Source organism: Falco biarmicus, chromosome 12 (assembly GCF_023638135.1).
Source record: "Falco biarmicus isolate bFalBia1 chromosome 12, bFalBia1.pri, whole genome shotgun sequence".
Taxonomy (NCBI): Eukaryota; Metazoa; Chordata; class Aves; order Falconiformes; family Falconidae; genus Falco; species Falco biarmicus.
The window spans coordinates 27634216-27658008 of NC_079299.1; the positions used below are offsets into that span (position 1 = coordinate 27634216).

The 23793-nt window shown below is 44.5% G+C and overlaps 1 protein-coding gene across 3 annotated transcripts in view; it reads left to right on the plus strand.

Moving 5' to 3' along the window:
- Window positions 1-23793, plus strand: part of PAK5 (p21 (RAC1) activated kinase 5) — a 92153-nt gene that overhangs the window by 39881 nt on the left and 28479 nt on the right. Inside the window, exons 2-4 of one of the 3 annotated variants that reach the window (XM_056357616.1) lie at window positions 2366-2442; window positions 3797-3846; window positions 11062-11276. In XM_056357616.1, coding sequence (XP_056213591.1) covers window positions 11073-11276 — 204 coding nt within the window. In that variant the 5' untranslated portion in view covers window positions 2366-2442; window positions 3797-3846; window positions 11062-11072. The remainder of the gene's footprint in view (window positions 1-2365; window positions 2443-3796; window positions 3847-11061; window positions 11277-23793) is intronic. The other 2 variants (XM_056357617.1, XM_056357619.1) reach the window with 2 other exon arrangements.

Consider the following 23793-nt stretch of genomic DNA (forward strand, 5'->3'; position numbering starts at 1 on the left):
CTTTATAAAGAGCTTATGGTAAACTTTCTGAAGGAGGCAATAAATAGTAAGCTCTAGCAAAGCCTTCAAGGGACCAGTTCCTGTTTTTAATATGGAAACAGCATTGCATGACGGCAACTCAATAGATAATAGGATAAGAATTGACTTTCAAACTAGTTTTTCAGCAGCACAAGGCAGAGTGAGAAAAGGACAAGAAAATGTGTAAGGAATAATAATTTAAAGTAGAATCTATACATTTGCAATTTATTGCAGAATACAGAAATATTTTTCCTTCAGTTATGTAAGAGTGATACAGAGCAAAACTTGATGCAAAGGTAGGATATGGATAGCGATAACAGTAGGTGTGGTTTTCATCTTCCAGGCACGTGCTGTAGATATGTTAATCTATAGACATGTTACTTTGCATTTTAAAGATATTTTGACATATCAAATATGATTTTTTTTTTCTTGGTAAACACTTACAGGTCAGAAGATGCGTTTCATCCATTCTTATCAGAGGCTTGGCATTAATAATGCATTAGGAAGCATTTGTTTCTGTTGATCATTCGTTGGAAAGCAATCTTTATTACAAATGTTATGGTAACACAGCAATTCCTGAGAGCTAGCACAGCCTGTACAGTTTTAGAAGTCAAATAAGAAATGAATTAATATTACTTTAGAAAAAAATCAGCATGTGGAATGCAAACATACCAGTGAGGATTTATGGCAGGAGACTGGCTCCAAAGCCCTGTTCTTGTGAATGTGTCTCAGTGGCACATGATGCTGTTGCAGGCATGTGGCCCCCTCTGGTCCTGCTTGTGCTTGTCACTGCTTGCCCTGTGGCATTCACTGGGTGCTGTAAAATAACCTGTGCTGGGGCAGGCATCCCCCTAAAGCCCATCCTTGATGCAGTTTTGGTATGTTCGTGGATGACACCAGCACAAGATGTATTGTTTTGAGACCTAGAAAGCATTTTGCATCCTTTTTGTTAAAGCTGGTTGTTTGGGTTTTTTTTTCTACAAATTATCAGGATGTATCAATAACAAATATGGGGCACTTATGAGGAACAGCATGGTCTTGTGATTGTTCTTTCCTGGGAACTGTAAAAAAGCTGTACCACTGCCTACCGCAGTTTGGTCATTGGTATGTTCGTAATGCCAGCTTTGCAACTACCATCAAGTGTTGAGGAGGAAGCTCTGGTTTTGAAAGGGTTAAAACTAATGCTTTACATGCAAAACAAAACCAAGGCATTTTAATGTCCCCTTTGTTGTGCTACAAGTCGGTGCCAATCTGTTTATTTTGCAGAGACTTTGCCAGCACTGAGAGTGTGGCCCAAAATGCAAAGGTGTAACTTGGTCCACAGGATTGATCAGAGCAATTTTCTAGGTGCGTTTCAAGCACTTAGCTCAGTCCTTTCTCTTGACAGATGTAGGATTTCATATCCTTGCAGTTCTTGTCCTACAGTCACCCCAACCTGTAAGAACATTGATATTTACTATTACTAATATTAATAATTAAGTAATATTGTTTCACAACTCTAGTTTTGATACTTCCTGCAGGCTCTCCTGATCTCTGCTCACTCTTGTCTTTTCTACTGATATAGCATCAGTTTCATCTTGATAGTATTTCCTTTTACTGATTGTTTTTCCTAATTCAAAACATAGAGTAGCTGTTTCAGTCATAGAGTACCTACTTCCTTTATGATAGAACTCTATTTAAAAATACTACTAATGATATCAATTCAGAAAAAATATTACAGCTGCTTTGAAGTTTCAGAAATAGCTTGAGATCTGGGGTGTCTCATTTAATACATACTTTATTTAGTACCCCCTCCCTCTAGGTGTCCAGCATTTCCTACAAGGTTAATATCATTAATTATCTCAAGCTGAGCACCCAGAGGACTATTTGCTTCTGCTAATCTGGAATGTTTTCATTTGCTAGGGATAGAAATTATTAGAGTCACCTCCAGGGTTGGTGGGGTTTGGGTTTTTTTCCCCCCCTCTTTAATCTGCCCAGAGCGGTTGCAGACTAATTCACTGTAGAAACCTCTGTCTGTACATAGCTATATATGTGTGCATGTGTGTAAGATAATGGAGAGTGACTGGCTACAATACATGCGTTTAAAACACTCAACTGAAAATTACTAAGCATTAAAATCCACTGGGAATCACAAGACTTCTAAATTAGGCAAGCACATGTCAGTCAGTGTGTGGAAATGAGCCCACAAGAGTGTCTTTCAATAAGAAGAAAGAGTATTGTTCCCTGGAGTACATCAATCCTAGTTTGGCCACTCTGTACCAGCTTTTACTATTTCTCTGGAAGCATGCATTGCCTTTTGTTATTATTTTTTTTTCCTGTCTTTTGTTCCATTGTGCATTTCTATTAGACATGTCTCATGGGCCAGCTATCAAGAGACACCCTGCTGCGCTGTGACGAATGAAGGCGTTTTCAACCATAAACAAGGTATTGTGGGATTGAAAAGAAATGTGGACAATGACAAGTCCTGGACAGCTTGTAATTGTTTAAATGTATTTTTATTATATTGTGCAGTGACACAGGAACTCTGAAAAATTGGCTGATTTGACCTAAAGTTGAAATGGGTAGAATGCCATAGGGTAAATGAGGGGCCTTGGGAAAGATGGCATTTTTGTACTTGTCCCATGTGGTCTACTCCATCAGTATATATTTTTCCATGATTAAAGCATGTATTTTAATAGTGTTGAAATGACTTATGAGTCCCATCTCAAAAAATACAAGGCACCTTGAAAATCTACCTAATAAGTTAAGTCCTATTGACAGTCAAGCTTTTTTGTTCCTAAAACTCTTGTGGGCATGCATGGGAAATGGTATTTCTGTACTTTCTTTGAATTAAAAAGAGAGAGTTGGTCTGGAAAAACACTGTGGTCACAGGTGATTAATTTTTCAGCAGTGACACAATTTACATGCGGAAGAGCTTAGCAGGATGGTAGAGGTAAAAGACTCTCAAAATTTGGGCTGTGTGGGCTGATTTAGCTCATTTGGGATTTCTAGATCCTTTTTGTGGCTGCCAGAGAATCAGTGTTTACAGTCATCATCTTGATTCATTAGTAGGGATCTCAGAACATTTTCCGAGAGTTTATTTTATTGTTCCCAAATTGAAATGCTCAAATCATAATTGAGGTGAGCAGGAGGTTAAGAAGGGACCTCAGGAAACAGGGTCTTTAATTAGACAGATAAACCGACCTGGTATTATCCTGCATGGGGTGTTGTCCATCCAACGTGACAAAACAGTATCTGTTCACAAGGTCTGAAACTACCTTGTATCTAAACTGGTAATGAGATCTGCCGCTAGGTAAGACCAGTAAGTAAATGAAGAAATCGAGAACCCACCTACCTGTGGTTTGAGCGTGTGTTGCAGGCAGTTGCCTGCTGGCTTCTAGGTGCCCCCTATTCATCTCAGTCCTGTACATCCAGAAAGATCCTCTGGGAGTTAGGGAAGCATTTAGGAGTATCTTATCTGGGCAGTCAAATAGGGTTTCTCCTCTGTCCCAGAGTCACAGTGGTGTGTCAGGCCTGACCTGAAACCAGTGTGGTTTTTTAAGAGCCTTTCCGTTAACTTTACTGGTTTCTCATTCAGTCCACTTTGCCTTTCCAGGTATTGCCTCTTGTTTCATCTTCTGAAAAACAGGGTAGCATTCACTGTATTCGGTTAAAAATTAAAAAAAAAAGAGGTAAAAATCTTCTAAAGAAATAAAGTATGCCTGCAATCAAGGCACACTTTTCACACTTTTTCTTTTTTCCTTCCACGCCCCCCCCCCCCCCCCCCCCCCCCCCCAAGGAAACTTATGCTCTGATTGCAGCCAGCAGCAGAAGGTCCCCACCGAGAAGGTTAGTACTATCCTTAAAGCAAACAAAAAGGAAATGCAAAACTATTCATTGCTATTCCTTATTTTAAAAAAATAAGGATTTTCCTCATTTTTAGCTGTATAGATACACAGATATGTGTTGGTCTCCTTCTGTTCACCTCAGTGGCAGGGAATTGCACCAGTGTGAGCTGAAGTAGAACCAACATAATTTTTACTTCTCACTTATGGAGTATTTCTTAGCGATTTATGCTGCCATCAGTCTGTACCAGACATCTGCTTTCTCCTTGAGATTGAGTATCAGCCCAGCTCACATTTATCTGGAGTACTGGCTATGCAAGCTGGCTTGACACATTAATTTAATTTGTGCTTCTCAATTCATACTCTTTCATTTACGATCAAATATTGGGAAAGGTTACAATTAATCAGAGTGCCAGAACAGAAGCTGGCAAAACTAATGATGTATTACTGTATTTTGGTTGCTCTGGAGGGGAATAATTGAGGTCCTTGTGCTACAGAAAACTATTATTAGTAAGTAAAAATTATCAAAGGAAAGAGGACCACACCCATCTCCCGTTTCCCAAGCTGTTTCTAACAGTTTTCTTAAGTGTTAAGTTCTTAAAAATGAAGCATTTGATTAACTTTCCTGGCTTTAGTCAGTTTTTTTTGGCTGTGTGGCTGTGTTGGGGGAAAATATGCCTTTTCATGGGGCATTGTGGGGTTTGAGCCCTCACTGCTGCCCCCCACTCTGGGCTTTCAGATGATACTACTCGGTGTGCATGAAGGCAATTTTCAGATGTTAATAGCATGCTCATCCCTGAGGGAAAAGGGCTCTGCAGCTGCTTGCTCAGCAGAGGAACCACAGGGATTCCCTGCAGAAAAAATACAGGCTGACTGTCTTAACATGGTGTGCACTGCCTAATTGAAAATGAACTAATTGCTGGTTGTTTAAAAAGCAAATGTGTTGCTGGGCTGAAGCAGACAGTAAACACAGAGCCCCTCCTGAGGCAGTATATACAGCACTGTCATGTGCTTGAGCAGCAGCAAGGTGGGCATAAGAAATCCTTGTGTGATTCCCAGGGTGGCTCAGGTTATTCTGCTGCTGGACACAGATGATTTCCTTGAGTTAGTGGGACACAGCACCTGGCTGCTGAAATACTGTAATTAAAAAAAAAAAAAAAAAAAAAAAAGGGGGTTATGTAGCTATTGTGCACAATCTTAAAAATTGAGATTTTAATGTAAAAATATCCATCTCACTTTGTTACTCTAGTTACTAACTTTATAAGGTTATTTTATATTTTTATGTATGGCAGAATTGCAAACCTTTGCTCTGTCTCAGTCTGTGGGGTCATCGGGGATGGCAAGTGCCGTTGTCAGTGCGGAGTGAATGCACTGGGGACTCTGGTAGTTCTCAAGATACAAGGCAATAAAAATCAGGGAAGTTGGGAAGACTTAATCTAAAAGAATAGCTACTGAGAGGGGAAGAAGAAAGTAGCTCTGACATTGGGAACAGAGTCTGGTATTTTAAGTGAGGCAGAGTTGAGGAGACTTCTCAGTTGGTGGGATGACTGGATTCCTCTTACTTAGGATATGATAAAAGATCCAGAATATAACCTTAGGATTTTCTCCTTTTACTTCCAACTGCCTCAGGTTTCACATGCTGTTAAATGCAAAAAGTTGTTATTGTGGCTGTTTACATAAATCTGGACTTGCAGCTTCTCAGTTTGTAAACAGGAGAGGCACAACCCACCAAAACCCCAGAATGGGCCAAGTGTATGAGACTGAACCAACGGAGCAACCTGCCACCTCTGAACATGACCTCAGGGGTGTGAGCTGGGCAAGGCTCACTTCTTTTTTTAACTTTTTGTGAGAAGGCTAGTGCTGGAAATCCTGCCCTAAGCACAGACATCTTCATATGAGGACCTGAATGGACTCCCCTGGCATCCAAAATGCTGCCACCCTCTTTCTCCAGGGTAGGGCTATAGGATACTTCTTGATGGAAAAATACCTTCATTTGTGGCTGGAAGGCAGCACGATGACGGTGCAGTAGCTGACAGAGTGATTTGCTTTACTGGTCCATGTGGCGGACCTTGCACAGGCAGTGTCTCAGACATGGGGAATTTTCTCCGCACGCGGAGACCTGATCTGTCACTGAAGGTCACGCGTGAAGTTCGGATCAGTCCAGGAGTCCATGGCACTGTGATGCTCAGTGAATTATTTCTGAGCATAGAAAGGAGTGAAGTGAAAAGAAGCCAAGTCTGGCATAGATTTAACAGGCAGGGTGTGCTGATTAGCGTGTAATTCGATTTGTTAGGCACTACAGTAAACAGCATTAAGTGCAGAATGCAGTGATTGCTCCTGATAGCACCCCTTCAGCATTACCTCGGTTCCTGCAGCACTTGGATGGAGCTGTGTTACGACTGTTCAGCAGGCACCAGCAGAGCTGGCAGTACTCCTATCCTGGGCAGAAGCCTGGGTAACAAATACTGCCATTAGAAATGGGTTTGGATAGCTGTGTCTACAGAGCACAGCTCACACATCTCTCCTGCGATCCCTTACTCCTTCCCCATTCCCCAGTGGTGCAGCTGGGACCAGCGCTGCTGTGGGTTACTTGGCCATTGTCAGCAGGAGAGGTGGTGCAATAGGCTGATTTTCCCCACCAGTATTGTGTTTTCCTCCAGTAAGTGCCCTGTCCATAGGTTTTTTCCATCATGGCTTTTGGTAAAGGGAAGTCCCTTGTTTTTATCCTTGTGCCACAGTTGGAGCATGGGTTGGAGCATCTCAGCTCTGAGCTGAATGCAGACTTACCTCCTGGCTGCCCTGCTTAAGAACAGACTTACGTTTGGTGTCATGCTTATAAATTTTGTTAGCTGTAACTGAAAGACTGCCTCCTTCAAACCTCCCATTTACAAACACGGAATTAATATACTGCATTGTTTCAGCATAAGGGTAAATGTGTCGAAATACTCCATCAAAGCCATGTAATGATGAGTCCTGTTTTTTCTTACACACACACACCCACACCCCCCCACACACCCCCCCCTGAAGATAGCTCAAGCCCACTACCATCAATAGTAGCTGCTGTTAGGACAGGCTCCCCAGCCCCCTTGTGTCGTACCACCTTGCAGCACGTATGTGATGTTGAAGTCAGCCAGACTACTCTTTGGCAAAGCACATACAAGTAGAGGACAGACATCCTGGCTGTGCTCATCCCCACAAAAATAGCAACAAATATTAGTATGATACCTCTCATTTCCTCTTGTTCTGTGGGGGTAAGCGCAGGAGGAGCTGGACAGAGAAGGTGGCATTTGCTGAGAGACCTGGCACAACCAGGAGTACGTTGGAGGCTGTCAGGAGGAATTAAGTTCAGGATGAGTGCTCCGGCATGGGGAGGATTGGGTGAGGGTGCCACACAGGCAGCTCTGCAGAGCTGCCTTGCAGCCACTTTGCTCCCTAAATGCAGGTGATGGTCCTGTTGTCTGTGGGTTTTCCAAACTAATCCCGTTAGGAAAATAGGGTTTCTTAACAACAGAGAGGATTGCTGTTTTGCACGCCAGAGAATGGATAGGTGCCTGAATGAACCTTGACTTCCTATGTTTTGTGCTCGTTAGAAATTCTGTAACATTTGTGTTGTACACACGTTATCCAGCATCCTCGAAAGGTCCACCTCTTACTCCTAATTCAATAAACCTTGGAGAGCTTTCTCATTTATTCACTTGTCCAGGATGTTTTCTGCTTCCACACCTGATTAAATGAGTAAATGCTTTATTTCTTGTGTCATAGCAATAAAGCTATGGCAAAAATTAAATAAGCTTTCCTTTCTGAGGCCTGATCACCAAGCACATTAGTGGGGACTGAATTAGGGCTTTTACAGGCCAGGAACAAGAGGTCTCAGGCTTGGCTGCCCCAAACTGACATCCTCAGAGAGCCAAGGAAAACAAGTAGCATCATTCTTACTCTTTGGGAGAACTCGGGGCAACAAAATTTCTTTGTGACTACTGTGCATGTTACTTACTTAGAGGGACCGCAGTAGAGGTTGACTTTGCTTTGCAGCAGGATGGACAAACCTTGCTGGCTGATGAAGCAAAGCAACAGCGCACTGCGTTTATTATTGATACCCTTCAGAGCTGGTTGATGCTCCACTCCTTTTCGTAGCACCAGGCAGCTGTTAGCAGAGCTGGTGGAGAGGCAACGTGGCCCAGGAGGGCTCCTGCCCTGCTCCCACAGGGACGGGGCTGCTGTCTGCCAGGTTTCCTGGTGACCTTTCACAGGCACAGCCCCATGGGAGATGTTCTCTGGCCACCGAGATGCATAGCATTTCTGCGTTTGCCTGCGTGACTGAATCCATCCCTTGTTGTGCGAGGTGCCAGTATCCTTGTCTCTCCTGTTAGAGCTTCATGGTCAATTTCATCTGATCTAAGCCTGAGCTGCAGACAAAACGGGGCTAAGTCTGATGCACAGACCTCAAGACGCCATCCCTGTGCAAAAATGTGGCCCTGGCATCAGTTTTTAGACTAAAATATTCTCTTGAGAAAGTAAAGGTCCTGCTGCTCCAATTTCACATTTGCTTCTAGCTGCAATGGTACTGAAACAAGAGAGAGCAATGTATCAAAGAGCAATTTTAAAAACAAGAAGAGTGGCGTCTTGTTGAATGACTGCTGTATACTTTAAAAAGGCAATATGCAGTATGCCAGCTGATGTGCTTTTATTTATCTGATGTTGTTTGGAGCTCTGGAGGACTTCAAGCATCTGACAGCTGCTTTAGGATGCAAGTCCAGTGGGAAACTGTGCAAGTACTGGCATTGATCAGATGAAGAAGTACATGTCTAGAGCTGATGGTTTAAAATGTGACTCCAATAGGTCTCATAGATTCACACCCTAGAGGGTGAATGAAATCAATCCAGTGCCATTGATCTGCAGCCGGCTCTGATTTGTGAGCCCCACGGATGAGCAGTGAATACAAGCTGCTACTACTTGAACTGCCAGCTGCTTCTGTTTGAGCCTTGAAAACAGTCTGTGAAGACAGACCAACCATGATGGCTTTGGGTTAGGCTGGAAAAAATAAAAAGATTGTGATGCTGGAGGTGGGAAAAGGGCCAGATACTATGGTGATCATAAGAGGTTTCAGGAGAGGAAGGTGGGGAAAATACCCACATTAACAGAGATGGAGGGAGACTGTCAAAAGGGCAGGAGATCTGGAGGGAGTTCAGAGAAGGGGAGAAAGCCAGATGGGGGCTGGAAGATGAGACCTGTGAAGAAAGGCCAACAGGGGTAAATCCACTCAATTTAAAGAAAATATGCACAAAGGAGACAATCACCTGCAAATACACGGGAGGGACTTACAAGGCAGCCAGCAATCAATTTTCAAATAATGGACCTGATCTTTAAGTAAACTCGTAAAAGGGAATGAGGGTGGAATAAATACCTGATTTATCATCCCATCTTTTTTGCAACAGCAGCAACACAACTGTATTTTATTTTTTTTTTCCCTGAGCTTCTCCTCTCCACGTCCTCAATCATGAAGTCAGGGCAGCACCTTTACAGCTGCTGTGATACAAGAGGTTTTATAGAGCTGGCAGCCTCCTTGCCCAGCTGCTGTTTTAGACAGATGCTGCTCAAGGGCTTACCAAGCCGTGCTTGAAATGGTCGTGAGATCAAGGTGGAGGACTATTTTGAGACAGCAGAAAGCAGACAGAGGACTTTTCTAGGACAGGACAGTATTTCGTGGAAAAACAACAGGACCTCTGTCTGTTTCCCTGGGACCAGGAATTTGTCCTTGCCTTACACGGCAGGTTTCTGGAGTCCTTCAGAAAGCCAGTTCTGAACTTGCGTCAGTATAACCATTAGGTCCACTTTGATGTAAGGTGTGAGCCGCCAAACACAAGGGTTAATCCAGGTGTGAGTATATTGGCTATTTCTGGTGCCAATGAGTAGAGCAAATATCTTTATCCCTTTCAGTTTGCAGTTCACGCCTCCTTCCGCTTTGCCTCTGAAACCTCCATTGTCCCAGCTGCCTGCCCGTGCTCCCTGTGCGCCCTGCAGATCCTCCCGCAGCCTTCCCCAGGCTTCTTAGGAGGGGCCAAACAGAGAGGAGGGTGTCAAACCAACACTCTCTTGTCAGGAAATAACAAAACTGAATAGTTGACAAAAAATACTTGTTGTAGAGTAAGTGCTGTAACAATTAGCTTTATCTGGCAGCCGGATCAACCCAGGTCTCTCTAGCAATGCACCAGCTGGGAAGGTCACAGTTCCTCCAGCAGCCTCCAGGTCCTTTCTTGCACGGTGTTGGAGGGACTCGTCTCTTCTCCCCACCACCTGCACAAAGACCGAAGGAACTAATCCTTTCTTCTGGACCTTAAAAGGAGTAGGACCCTTGCTGTAATGAATACCAGCAAGTCTGCTGAGCGAGGTGCACACCCCCCCCCCAAGCGTAAACCCAGGTGCTTCAGGCATGTGGCTCTCACAGCAACTCATTTCTCTCCTGAAGGGGAAGTCATGCCATGTAAATGTGATGACTGCAGCAGCTAATATGATACTGGTTTTGAGCAGGACCCTTTACGAATGCAGATGAAGGCCCTTAGATCAGGTTGGAAGTAGATCTGCGCTCACTGTCTTATTTGCGTTGTTGAAATGGCGTAGGAGTAAAACCCCCGTTGTCTGCTACTAGGTGAGATGTAGATATGAATGTAATGGGGCCAGGCACTCATCTGGGGTGGACTGTCTTTTCTCAGAGATCTGGCATATAGATTTAAGATGCAGAGCTGTGTGTGCATTTTTTCTCATGGTGTGTCGGGCTATGGCTTGCCACTTCCACTGCGTGCTGTCCTCGGAGCAAAGCCATGCTCTGCTGGCTGGTGTTCCTCAGGGCTGTGAGCTTTCACAGGACACAGCTTGGAGCATGAGCAGATAGCAGAGCGAGGAGCAGGAAGTAGGGCCTGGGGCTTTGTCTCCTGGGAGTAGAAGCATTTCCTTCTTCCATAGGGTGTTATGAGCATCTATAGATTTGAGACTGGGTTCATTTTTTCAAATTTCAGTCCCTGTGAGAGGAGGTCAGATAAGTGCTTTCCTTGCAAAGATCTCAAAGGCAGTATGTGTGGAGTGAAGTTCTTATAGCTATTTGGCTAATAACATCTACTAAAATGATCTATGCAGCAGAGGGAATGGCTGCAGCTTGCAACAAAGCATAAAGATGTTTTTTAAATTATTGTTTTTCTTTCCTGTTTCCCTACGATGTCTCCAGATTTTTCCACCATGTTCGGAAAGAAGAAGAAAAGGCTTGAAATTTCTGGGCCCTCTAACTTTGAGCATCGAGTTCACACTGGCTTTGACCACCGGGAGCAGAAGTTCACGGGACTGCCTCAGCAGTGGCATAGCTTGCTGGCGGACACGGCCAACAGGCCGAAGCCTATGGTGGATCCCTCATGCATCACTCCTATCCAGCTCGCGCCTATGAAGGTATCGTGCAAAGTCACTTTTGAATTTCCTAACCTACCTTTAATTGCATGTAACCTCAATGAAGGAATACCAGTAGTGGCTGTCGTGGGAGGCAGGCACAGCTGGGGAGTGTGCGACTACAGAGAGAGTGTTGGAAATCCAAATATTTAATAGTAGAGCTGCAAGGAAAAGGAGTTACATGTTTAAAACTTGTACGAATGTCCCAGAAGAGTGTGAGTCATGAGTCTTGCAGGGGCTGTGCCTTCACATTCTTGGGCTGCAGGAGAAAAAGCCACAAGTCCCGGTGGAGGCCCAAAACGATGCTCTTCTGCAGCATAAAGCTCCTTGATAATTAATTTAAGAACAGTGCTTTAGGCAAAGGCAGTTACTTTGGAGCAAGGGAGAGAGGGAAAAGTACACCAAAGGAAAAAAATTAAATTGCTTGTTCAGCCAGGCAAGGAGCTCAGGGAGGGATCTCATTGCCACCTGCTACTGCCTGGAGGGGATAACACAGGTAAAGGAGCTGAGCTTCTCGCCGGGTGGTAAAATGAGGGGAAACAGCCCCAGGTTGTGGCTTGGGAGGTTCAGGCTGAACAGTTGGGGAGAAAACTTGGCTTGGAGGGTAGAGCAGCGCTGGACAGGGCACCAGTGTAGCTCTGGGATCCCCATTCTCAGGGGCTCAGGATTCTGGTAGACAGATTTGCCGTGATTTAGCAGCGTTTCTGGGATTGCACATCCCAATGTCCCAGTAAATCATACCTGTGTGCTGGTGATAGCCTATACCCCACCAGCTGTGTACTTCTTGCCGTCACGCAGCTGCAAAATAAATTCAAGATTTCATTTTCATGTGAATTTTTCTGCAGCAAGGGAAAAATCAGATAATCCCAGGAACACAGGCCCTGCATTTATATTTGATAAGTGCTCTTTGCTAAATTTATATTTACTGCCTGCTCCTGAAGGGCACTCATCACTTGCCGATCAGGACTGCTGGGTGTTGCTACAGGACAAGGAGGATAAAACCAAAGTCTTGATTTTTTGCTGTAATAAAATATCTTACTGTATAATAGAGGCCCAGAATAATGAGGAGAAAAAAGTAAGCAAACCTTTTCCTGCAAGGGGAGGAGAGCAACTTCGTTCTGCAGCCTTTCTTAACACCAAAAATATCCCTGGGTGTTTTGACATGAATGCATAAAGATGTTTTAAAAAGGAAAAAAAAATCACTTTACTATCTTGCAGCAGTACCATCTCTTTTCTGCAGTTTCAGAGCCTTAAATCCGTAAACTTAAAAAGTTTTAAAACATACTACCTTTCTCAGCACCATATAGGCAATACAACTGTGATTGTTGCCTGCAAATGGACATATTCGTAGCTTGGTTCAAGGGTCAAGCCTTACGTGAGTAATTGCTGCATTTTGAAGTGGAGAAAATCACTGTCAGTTGTCGATTGCTTTTCTGTCTGTATATCAAAGGTCTACACGTGTCTGCATATCAGAGGTCTGTATATCTGTGTATACCAGGGATGTGCTTCTGACCTAAACCCTGCTGTGCCAGGAAAGGGCTGGGACCAGGAGCCAAAATGCAGCTCCCAAGCCAAGCTCAGTGTAGCCTTGGGGCCATGGTGGTCCTCAGTGCAGCCATGCATCCCGTGACATCTTTCCAGGATGCGTGTCTTGGGGACAGGATGCCTGCAACCTGGTACCCATCTCAGCAGCAGCCGTGGGGCTGAGCACAAACAAGCCCATCTGTGGAGGCACCAGCAGGAAGGGGTTTCTGCATAGACGGAAGATGTGAATTTGGAAGCAGATTACCCACGTTGCAGTTAATTCCATGTCACTGCTCCGAAGGTACAGTTAAATGAGGAAATGGGGTTAAGACTGAAGGATTCAGGAAATTGTGCCTTCATCCTCCACTTGCTTTCCGGATTCAGGACTCAGTTACAGCCTGTTGAAGTGGGTCTCCATAACAGTGCTAGCAAAAACAGGTTAGTTTTAACAGCAACTGAGAGGCTTTGATGGTCATCTGAGAATTTGCTTTTACCTCTATTGCAAGATACCGTTTTACTGTGTATTTATTAAGAATTAACATGCCTTGTTTCAATGTAACTCAACTTACAGAGAGAAACTGAGTTGTGGCCACATTAAAACTAAGAATATTTAATGTTGCTAAAGTAGTTCAGCATAATAATTTAATTTAGATTCAACTTTTCTCTTTTCCATCCAGCAGTTGATAGTTTAATTAACGCACTTGTGAGCGCACTGAGGTGTAGCAGAAGATTCTCAGTTGTGCCCTGAGTCACGGTATTAAGTCAGACCGAGGCATTTGGCCAGAGTTGGTTCGTGCTGTGGTTTCAGGTCACACTGCAGCTCTGTAACTCCGCTGTTCTGCAGTCCTGGATTTATTCTCTGCTTAATTACTTCAGTATTGACTACCTGTATGGTGTGAGGCAGAAGTGTTCCTTTGTGACTGAAGAGTAGCAGAGCTTGTAGAGGTAGACTTTGGGGGCACAATTTCTTGTTTTTGAGACACAACTGGTATCTGCTTCTTTTGGACTTCACCCAGAACTGAAGCAGAGGAAGGGACTTCGGTAGGTTTTGCAGCTTCCCTGGTTAGCAGTGCTTGCTTGTTTCTCAGTCTGCAAAGTAGATAGGGTCTGATGGTACATAGTGTATTCCTTTGGGTAAAAAAAAAAAAAAAAAAATAAATGTTAAATATTCTCACTGCTCCATCTGTACTCAAAGGCTGCAGCAGCAGCGATGAAGAGGCAGCGCCCTGGGCTCCCAAATATCCTGGGGGATGTCATTGCCTTGCCTCTGCGTTGGCTGGGATGAAAGGCTTGTAATGCTTTTGCATACGGGTGGTGGTGGCTTGTCGTGGTAATATCAGTGTTAGAATCCAAGCCTGAGCTGACTGTACAAATTCATTCATTTCAAGCACAAGGAGGGACAATAATGGGATTCCCCTTTGTGGTGTGGATGACCCAGATACCAGCAGAGTATTGTGTATTTCAGATGCTAAAACGAGGTAGAAAATTTCATGAAAAGTAGAAAGCGGTAGTGATCTTGATAGGTTTGGTGTGTGGAGGCAAGGCTTTTGAAAAAAGGCTGAGTTTTCACTGAAAACATCTCTGTGTGAGGAGTGTGAACAGTCTGTGTCTTCTTTTATTTAAAATAGGCTTCGTGAAGTCTGAGATCCTGATGCCAGGCCTCTCAGACCTCTTGGTTCAGTACTTTGTGGTTTTCCCACGTGTACCTGGAGCCTCATGGTTTGCATATTTGCCCTCAGCACACAGTATGCCTGGTTTGCCATCACTGTTATGCTGCACAGGAGCTTCCGTTTGTTGCCACCCTTTGATTTTTGGAAAGCCTCAGAATTGGTAACTAAGTAAATGCGTTGTCTTCAGATAGCAAAACTCATTCTTCATGGTTTCTGCACTCTGCTCAAAATATTAGGTAAACAAACACCAGAACCCATATTTGGGGAATTTTTGCCAGAAGAGGTTAGCGTTGGCTTTATAAAGATGCTCCGTTAAGATGCTTGAATGTCTGATGCTGTCAGTGGGAGTGGGACAGCACTGAAGCCTTGTTAAAATCCCTTCCCAATGCAGTGAACAGCTGAGTGTTCTCACTTCTGTCAAGTTGTTGGAGGAAAAAATGCCGTTTGTTTCTGAAAAACACCATTCTGGGGTTATTCTTCAGTTGTTTGTGCAGGTACATACATGAAGCCTCCATGGCTTTGGTTTTGTTGATGCTTTGGGTAGTCTCACCCATCCACATCATCAACAAGATTAAGGTGCCCAACCCGAGGATGCCATGGTGGTAGGATTGTCCTTGAGTAAGGAGGGAGGTGGCTGTGAGTATTTGAGTGGCCAAATAGATAAGAGGCATCAAGAGGACTGCATCCTTCCTGCTGGGACCTCTGCATGTCCTTCTCCCCTGAGCACGTTGCAGTAAATCTAACTGTGCTCATGTGTTGGAATTTTCATGTTTCCTGAACTTTCTCCCCCATTTTCTTCCTTTGAAAACACAAGGTGTAAGGGGACAAGGGCTTTCACTGCCCTGTGGTATCTGGCATACACTGAGATGAGCGTTAGTACAGCTTGGCGATGCAGAGGGGTCAGTGTTCAGCCAGCAAAGGAGAGTGAGATCCTCAGCTTGACATTGATGCTGTATTGTCAGCAAAATGGGAGGAGCCTTTTCTGTGCCGTGTGGGTTGAGCTGCCTTCAAAGTAGATGAAACATCATCCTTTCCGTCGCTTCACCAAAACGCCCTCGAATGCCCCACAACTGGGCTGAGATGCACGTTAATTTGAGGTGCACATCAGTTGTGCCATTAACCTGTGGCAGTTCATTTACCTAGTGTGTGTCGCAGGGCAGAGAATTTCTGTAGGGGACAGACCACAGGGTCACTGGCTTTTCTCTCTTTCATGCTAATTTTTCAATGGCCAATGTTTTGTCTTACTAGTTTTAGTTTTTCTAACTTCTACCTCTCAAACCTTGACCCTGATCCTGGCAAGTTAACTGTAATTTTTAAAACTTCTCTAAGCTTCTACTGCTATAATTCAGCCTCTGTACCACACAGGGTAAAAATAATCAGAAAACGAGGTATTGGTAGTGGCCCTTTTAATAGCTCTGACATGAAAATCAAAGCTTCTGTTTACTGTGCATGTTGACAGAAGGAAAAGAAGACATTTCTATTCCCCATCGTATATGGCCTCTTGAAGTATTTCCAACAATTGAAGCCTCGTTTAAGGTGTCATTTTTTCCCTACATTTACATGCTCTCCTCGCTTAGATGAAGAACACCGAGCATTTGCACAGAGCTGTGCACAGCGGTGCTGTGGCCAGAGACCTCAAAGAGAGGAGATGAGCAAGGGTCCTTGTCTGGGCTTGAGCAGTCAGAAGTGTCCAGCGCTCAGTAGGTAACCCCAGCCCTCTCCTCCCGTGTGGAGTTGCCCAGGGGAAATGCCTGGCCAGGTAAAGGGGGACTTAGAAATAAGAGCTGTTCAAAGGCTTTGCCCACTGCTTGGGGGCAGATGGATAAAGCGGTGGTTGTCCTGACCTCTCTTCCTTGCCCTCCTGAATTTTTACCTCTCCCTCCTTGTCGATAGCTCCTTCTTTTTGCTTATTTCTCCCATGGTACCTCTGCAGATGGGACAGGCTGAAGTTCTTGCTTGAAGGAGGTTTGCTCCCATCCCACCAGGGTGCTGTGGACCCACGGCACTGCTCTTGCCAGGACAGGACCTGGAAGGCTGCTGACATCTCGTGGGCCTTCCTTGTAACCACATCATGAAAATTCATGCCTAATAACCCACGTCCCCTAATTACACACGTTGCAGTCGCACATTGGGCATGATGCATGCTCAGCCAGGAGAAGGTGGATGGGGTGTCCCCAAAAAGGGCAAGAGCCGACACCTTGCAGCATAGGAAATTTTGGTGGAAGGAAAATATTTTGCCAGCACGTGTGGTTAGGCAGTGGGACAGCAGCCTGGGGGGCCTGTGGAATCTCAGCCTTTGGAGAGGGCAAAATGTGATGGCCAGTGCCCTTAGCAGCCTGACTGGGCTTTGATGTTAGCCCTGCTCTGAGCGGGAGGTTGGACTGGGTGACCTGCAGAGGTCCCTTCCCTAAGTTCTTCTGTGATTATCTTCATCTACAAGTGATTACAGTCAGATTTGCAGTTGTCCTGTAATACAGCCCTGCTTTCAGTTTATTTTGATCACTAAACAGGAACGTGTTTGATGCTACGTGGTGCCAGAAGAAACTATGGCAACATATCTTAAGTCCAAGCCTTTTTTTCAAAGGGGTTAATGCTTCACTCTTGAGGGCTATGTGGTTTGCCACGTTTTTAAGCGTGGTACTACTGCAGTTCACCCCCAGAGCCTGCTGTGCAGCTGTAATACGAACGTGCCACCTAGTGTCCGTTACCGTCACATTTACTTGGTGTGAGAAGAGCCAAGTTGCCAATTTCGTGTAATCTCACTGGAAACCTATCACTGTACAAATGAAAAATCAGCCACAGTATGAATAAATGCAGGAAGTACACAGCTCAGATTTTTTATAATTTTTTTTTATAATTTACATCACTAGGCTAATACATTCTTATATGTACTACATTGTACAGAGGAGGGGTTTGGTTTTATTTCTGATCGTCTGATTTCAGGAAATTATAGGTTTTTACATAAGTCCTTTAGAAGAATATTGCTGCTGCCTGTGAAGTCGAGTTCGACAAAAGAGAAAATGCCTAAATAAAGGAATAGGCAGAATTTTTTCAGACGAGTAGTTCATTTTATGGAAAATGCAGTTTCACTGTAAAGACTGTCAGCTGGAAGGGGATACATTTTGGAGATTAGAAATTGTTTGTTTCAGGCTTTTCTGTCAAAATATTTAAATATTTTGCTTTTAAAGATCAAAGCAGACTTGGATGTGAGGTACTCCAGGAAGCAGCCCAGAGCAGGGCTGTTAGAGCAATTTGTCTTCTGGCATTACCGTAGCAGGAGCTGCCTGTCCCTCTCCATCCATGGACCCTGGGCAGGGAGGTCAGGTGAAAACTGCCTGAGGACAAGAGGTAAGGGAGAGGAATGCTATTGCTCCAGCAATACTAGTTTCTCCTTTCCTTGCACCCTCCTTGGGTCTTCTCCATACCCATATCCACACATATTCAGTGACATTAATACATTTTCATGTCTGTCAAAAATATGTTAACTGGTGCGTGTGGATTTTTTTACTACAGTGTCACTTGCAACCTGGAGTCATCATGAAATGAAGCCAAGCCTGTCAGAGTTTAAGAGGCATTTGGACAATGCCCTTAATTAACATGCTTTAACTTGGTCAGCCCTGAATTCTTCAGGCAGTTGGACTAGATGATCGGTGCAAGTCCCTTCCAACTGAAATAGCCTGTTCTATTTTAAGGAAGCACTTCTTCCCATGGTGCTTTTAACTGATGCATTCTCAGTTCTTTATAATTTTGAGTTTCTGGCTTTCTGAACAGCAAAGTTCCTGATCAGCTTTTTAGCAGCAGTTCTTTCATTTTCATACCATTGCCTTTCACAATATTGAAGCATTTCATCCAGCCTGACTTGAAATTGTTTTTCTAGAGCCTTATTTTGAGAAGAAAAAACAGCGCTATTATAATTTCAGATTGCCTGAAAACACAAAACATTCCTCAGTTTTTCAATTCAACTAATGAACCAGAAAAATCAATTATTCACATAATTCTTCTGACCAAGATACTTGTCCTTCATAACAAAGCTCTCAGGTTCAGCCAGGTATGTTTAAAGGGTCTGACTGCAGCTGAACTGTGAACACCAGCATCAGGGTTTACGAGCATGACCTGGCCATCCTAGAGAAACGCTAAGGTTGCCAGTAAAAAAAACCTCTGCTAGCACACAGAATAAATACTGTAAGTGACAAAACAAGTTTTTCACATTCTGCCTTACTCTTATCCTTCAAATGTGCTCAGATGACCCAGGAGTGGTGCCTGCAGAAATGTGGTTTTCAGAGGTGGTCCTAGCTAACACAGATAGCGCTGGGCAGGGAATGATGCTTTGGTCCACATTGGACCATGTAGACAAGTTCAGCATTGCGCTAAGGCTTTAAGTGCATAATTTTACCCCTCTCTTTTGGAGGGGTGATAACGGGTTTGCTGTCTGCAGGGTGGAGATCTAAGGAGGCTGTTGCAGAAATCCTTCGTCATCTGGGTAAGCTGTGTTCGCGCAGTAGTTGGCATAGATGTGAATTGGTCTGCTCACATGAGAAAGGAGTTAGTTTACCTGGGCCTGCAGCAATAGACAATAATATAGGTCACAGGCTTCTGGGGTAACAGTAATTTTTAGATGTTTTTTAACATGTTTTTAGATGCTGTTTGCATCAGCATTGTGAATTTAAGTAATATTAGCACTGGAGGCATCTTGCAAGGGCAAGATTTAGTTCTGTTAATGAGCGCTTATGTGGGTGAGTAGAACGTCACAATATTAAGTAAAGTAAATACTATGCTAAGTAAAGATGGAAAGTAAATTTAGAGTTCACAGTCTGCATCTGCTGAGGCAGACTAGCCTGCTTTAGAGGTCAGAACCACGTTAACCTGGAGGTCTACACATAAAAGGGGCAAACTCTTGGGTGTTAGCGTTTCAGAAATTGGATCTGGTCTCCTCTGGGAATACCAGACTGGGAATACTCTCCAGGTAGCTTTGTATGAAACAACCTGACCAAGGACACTTGTAATCAGGATCTTTTTTTTAACATGGAAGTTAGTCCCTGAAGACAAATCTATAGGAAACTGTTCAGTAGCTCCTCTGGCTGGCTTGTCTGCCCTGATAGATGAGCCATGCTCCCAGCTTGTGCCTGGAGGTGGAGGGCTCTGGCTCCATCACTGCTAACATGGCTGTTGTTTCCTTTTCATTCATTTAACCAGGCTTTTTGCCTCCAAAACTTTCCCTGCACCGACCTATAAGATTTCTGGGGCCAGATCGGGCTGTAAAGGAGTAGGCAGGTGGAGGGGATGCCTTGAGGCAGCTGCTGCAGCCGTAGGGGTCCTTCTGGTTTCTGTACCATGGTAGTGATCCTCCAGGGTAAAGCCTGGAAAATAAATGGTGAAGTGTAAGCTGGAAATGCTTTCCCCAGTGAACATGTGGAAAGGCTGAATGTGTTTTACCTAGCTTCAGTCAAATAGTTCAGTGAGCTCTTGTTGGCTCAGCTGAGAAAGCTGATGGAGTAAAACATGCCGGCAGATTTCTTGCTTCCACGGACTGGCTGAACTTCCAATAGTGCTGCAGAAGTGACTCAGGTATGAAGCTGTGTTGATGTTAGAAAAACTGCTCATTTTGTCAGTGGCCTGCAGTGGGAAGCACTAGGTGGCAGCAAGAAATCTCTGGAAGCTCATCTCCCTGCACGTCAAAAGCCGACCCAGACAGCAGAAGTAATGAGAAATCTGCTTGGGCATCCTGATGGCATTTGTTCGAGGTAGGCGTTTCAGCCTGCTTCATAACAGGTCGGTGGAGGGGATTTCCATATAAAATCTGTCACGCAGCACTTGCACTCCATGTTGGTGCTGGGGCGGTGTTTGCTACTTCCATTTCCAGTTAACCCTGCAATGCCAATAATCATTCAGTAACTACACGTTCTGCATGTTACCATGATATATTTGTTCTAGGTCTACTAATGAATTTCTTTTGGTCCATTGTAGTCCAGAACAGAAACCGTACTGGTTATAGTACCATTAAATTATATTGCATGTTATTACCAAACAGCCAAGTTTATTCAACCCTAGCAGAGTTTAGCTCAAAAAGAGTAATAGTATCGGGGGGGAAATAGTGTTGTCAAGCAGCGTGCTTACCTGTAGAGGCAAAAGCTCCAGGTGTAAATGTGGGGGTTTTTTTTCTGTCTCCTGCTTTGACATGATTATATTTGGGCTTTGGTGGCTCTCTAGGAATTTGGAAGTGCTCTGCTGATCTTTCTTTCTTGTCTTCTCCTTCGCACAGGATCCAATTACACTAGCCAAGTGCTGTGTATTACAGGGCAACAACACTGACTTGCCCACAGGGACTTTTGAATGCCTTTTCTGTTGTCTGTGGGATGAACTGTGAGGGCTGGGGAAAAAAAGGGCGTTTCTGATATAGGTCTTTGGAGAGAGAAAAGTGAACAAAAGAGAAGCATTTAGGATGAGCATTTCTGCTTTTTAATTGCCAAGATCAGATCCAACAGGCTTTAGCTATAAGGATCACACAGTTAAAAAAATAGCAAGAGATTGTGAGTTTTACTGAATTTCACATTTTTGTAGTCTAAACAAAACAGTATTTACTATCTGTGTCCTAGTTTGCATTTAATAATCCACACTGAGCACAGCACAAGTGAAGATCCTTACTGCTAAGGCTTACGCTTCCATGTGTGAAGTAGCACTTTCTGGGAGTGTTGGGATATATAGGTATAGAAAACTGGTTTCAGCACACTGGCTTTTATGAACAGCCCTGGGAAAATGCGGTGGGGCAGGAGACTGGGTCTGACTCGGATCTCACACTCCGTGGGAGGGAGCAGCCCCGTTTCTCTCTTAGCAGCAGCAGCTCCATGGCCCTTACCCTTCTTCCTGATTTTCTGTGTTGTCAGGGGAGGGTTGGAGGAAGGGGAGGGAGCAGCACTTTGTCAGGCAGATTAATTTATTAAATTTGTCAGGGCCAATCTGCTGCTGGGGACAGAGTGCGCTTGGTGGCGACGTAGCCCAGCAAATCGAATCAAATCGAGATTACCCTAGAAATGTTTCAGCAGTTTCTTGTAAATGACATACTGCGGTGCTGTGCTGGGCACTGCCCCCTGCAAGTTACTCTGTTGTGGAGCATCCTCTGAAATCTTTTGCCTCGGTTTGTTGCTGTCAAGAAGGTGTTTGACTTGCACTTCTCATTTATGAGAGTAATTAAAGCATCAGCTCAGGCAGCTCCTCATGTCTTTCTGTAAATTTGACCTAACCATTAGATGTCTGCACAGGGACACTGCTCTGTGTCCGTGTTTGCAGGTGAAAATCGCTCAGCGGGAGTTAGCACCACTGAGGGCATTCCTATTGCCGCACTTCCCATACGCGTGAAATTATTTTGTTTTTTTGAATTTGCTAATACAAATTCCTGAATTCCCTGAAATCAAAGAAGGAGTTTTCACAAGAAGGTGGAGCCCATAGTACTTAGACGTAAATCATATTAAAAAAGCACACCTTACATGTGTGTGGGTGGTCAGGAGCACACAGTTTTAGTGAAGTACCTTGACACTTCCTCACTGTTTTCAAGGCCATGGGACTGAGACATTTTTCAGCATGGTGCTGGCTGCAGGGTGGTTTCGTTTGCTGTGCCTTGCCAGTCCCTTCCCTGCCAGCACGGCCAGCTCGCTGCACACATCATCCACATCACCCTGCCCTTTCCTGGTGTGCTAATCCCAAATACGCAGGGCTGTGATTGCAGTAACTGCCTCCACCCTGAGCAGCGCTTTGCTGGACTCGTGGGAGGCGAAGCCCATCGATCTGCAAAACACCAGCTGCGTGCCGCTTGGGACTGAGGCACTCATCAGCATCTTCTGCTCGCTGCCTTTGCCTGGTGATTTGTGAAGTGGGAAGGTAATTCACAACCCTGTGCCATGGCTTGCAGAGCTGAAGGAGCTTCTGAAGCTGGCCTCCATACACGCTGAAACAGAAATGTTGACTTTGTCTTCAAGCATCTGCCATATTTGCTCTGGTAAATCACAGCAAAAAATAATAGTTTAAATTGTTCCTTCTGAATTGTCACTGTCAAAATCCTCATTTTAATTAAAAGCAGGGAGATGACTGTGACCACTGTGGAGTGACCCAAGAGCCTCTGCCCTCCTAAGCAAGTGCCCCACTGCCAGAGCTGTCAGATGAAGGCAATTATTTCCCTAGTGTAAAATTTTATCGCACTGGAATTGACTTAAGTATTTCAGAAGGCTCAATCAAACCACAGCCAGAAATCTTGCACTGAGAGAAAAGTGCAGGGATCATTAATTGGGTTAATGCACCGTCAACCTTGCATTTGTTAATGGGCATGTTTAGGGCACGAAGGAAACCTCATTGTGGGAAGTGTCATCGGAGTACAAAGACGTACAGGGTGGTGAGCGCGACTGAAACGACAGGGCACTGTCTTTTACATCACCCACCCAGCTGCAGGGCTCCTCTCCCCATGAAAATCCGACACCGATTCCTTTCTGGCCCCTAGAATAAAACCTGTGACGTTGTCATGCGCCGTGGTTGTAGAAGGACATTTTTTTTTTTTTTTTTTTTTTTTAATGCATGTCAGCCCTGGGAAGACTCGCGTGGTGTTGTGCCCCACCAGTTCCCAGCGCTGATCATGCGTAGCTGTAAAATACTGACTCTGTGCCACAGAAGCAGTGTTGTTGGGTGCCTTGGTGTCAGCACCACGTGGGAGACCCTCAGCTCCCGTGAAGTGTAGCAGTAGGTTATGAAAGCTGAAGTATTCAGGGAGGTGGTGGCTGAGCATTTAATTGTTGCCATTTCTTGTGCCTTTGTTGAGAAAAGTGGGTTTTTGTTTTCCTCACACCTCCCCCACACAAAACCCCAGAAAAAATAACAGTCTAGGCTGCAAATATCAGATGTAAGGACAACTGGCTGATACAACGTTGAAGTTGGTGATGATTGTCTTGTGATGCAGAGAGGGCTTCAGAAAATCTACAGCCATTTGGGCTAGCCCCGAGCTGCTGTAGGGTTCTCTGGTTATCTCACGTCCCTGGCAGGGTCAGTTCACGCCTGTTTAGGAAGCATTTTTGCAATGCATTTTGCTTGGAAAGTGATGATGCCAGAACTGAAAGAGGCAGCAGGATTGTCACCACCCCTTGTTTCATCTCCTGTTCCCTGCACCTACCTTGTGGCTGAGGATGGAGATCTGTAGTGCAGAAGGAGTCGTTCCTAAGCCTCTCCCATAGCACAGCGGTAATCCAGGCACATATCAGTTCCCAAGCCCAGATTTCTGAGGTACCGGTTAGAGACTCTGGAGCTTCATTGCTTTGTATTAACTGCCCTTAATTATGTCATTTATATTT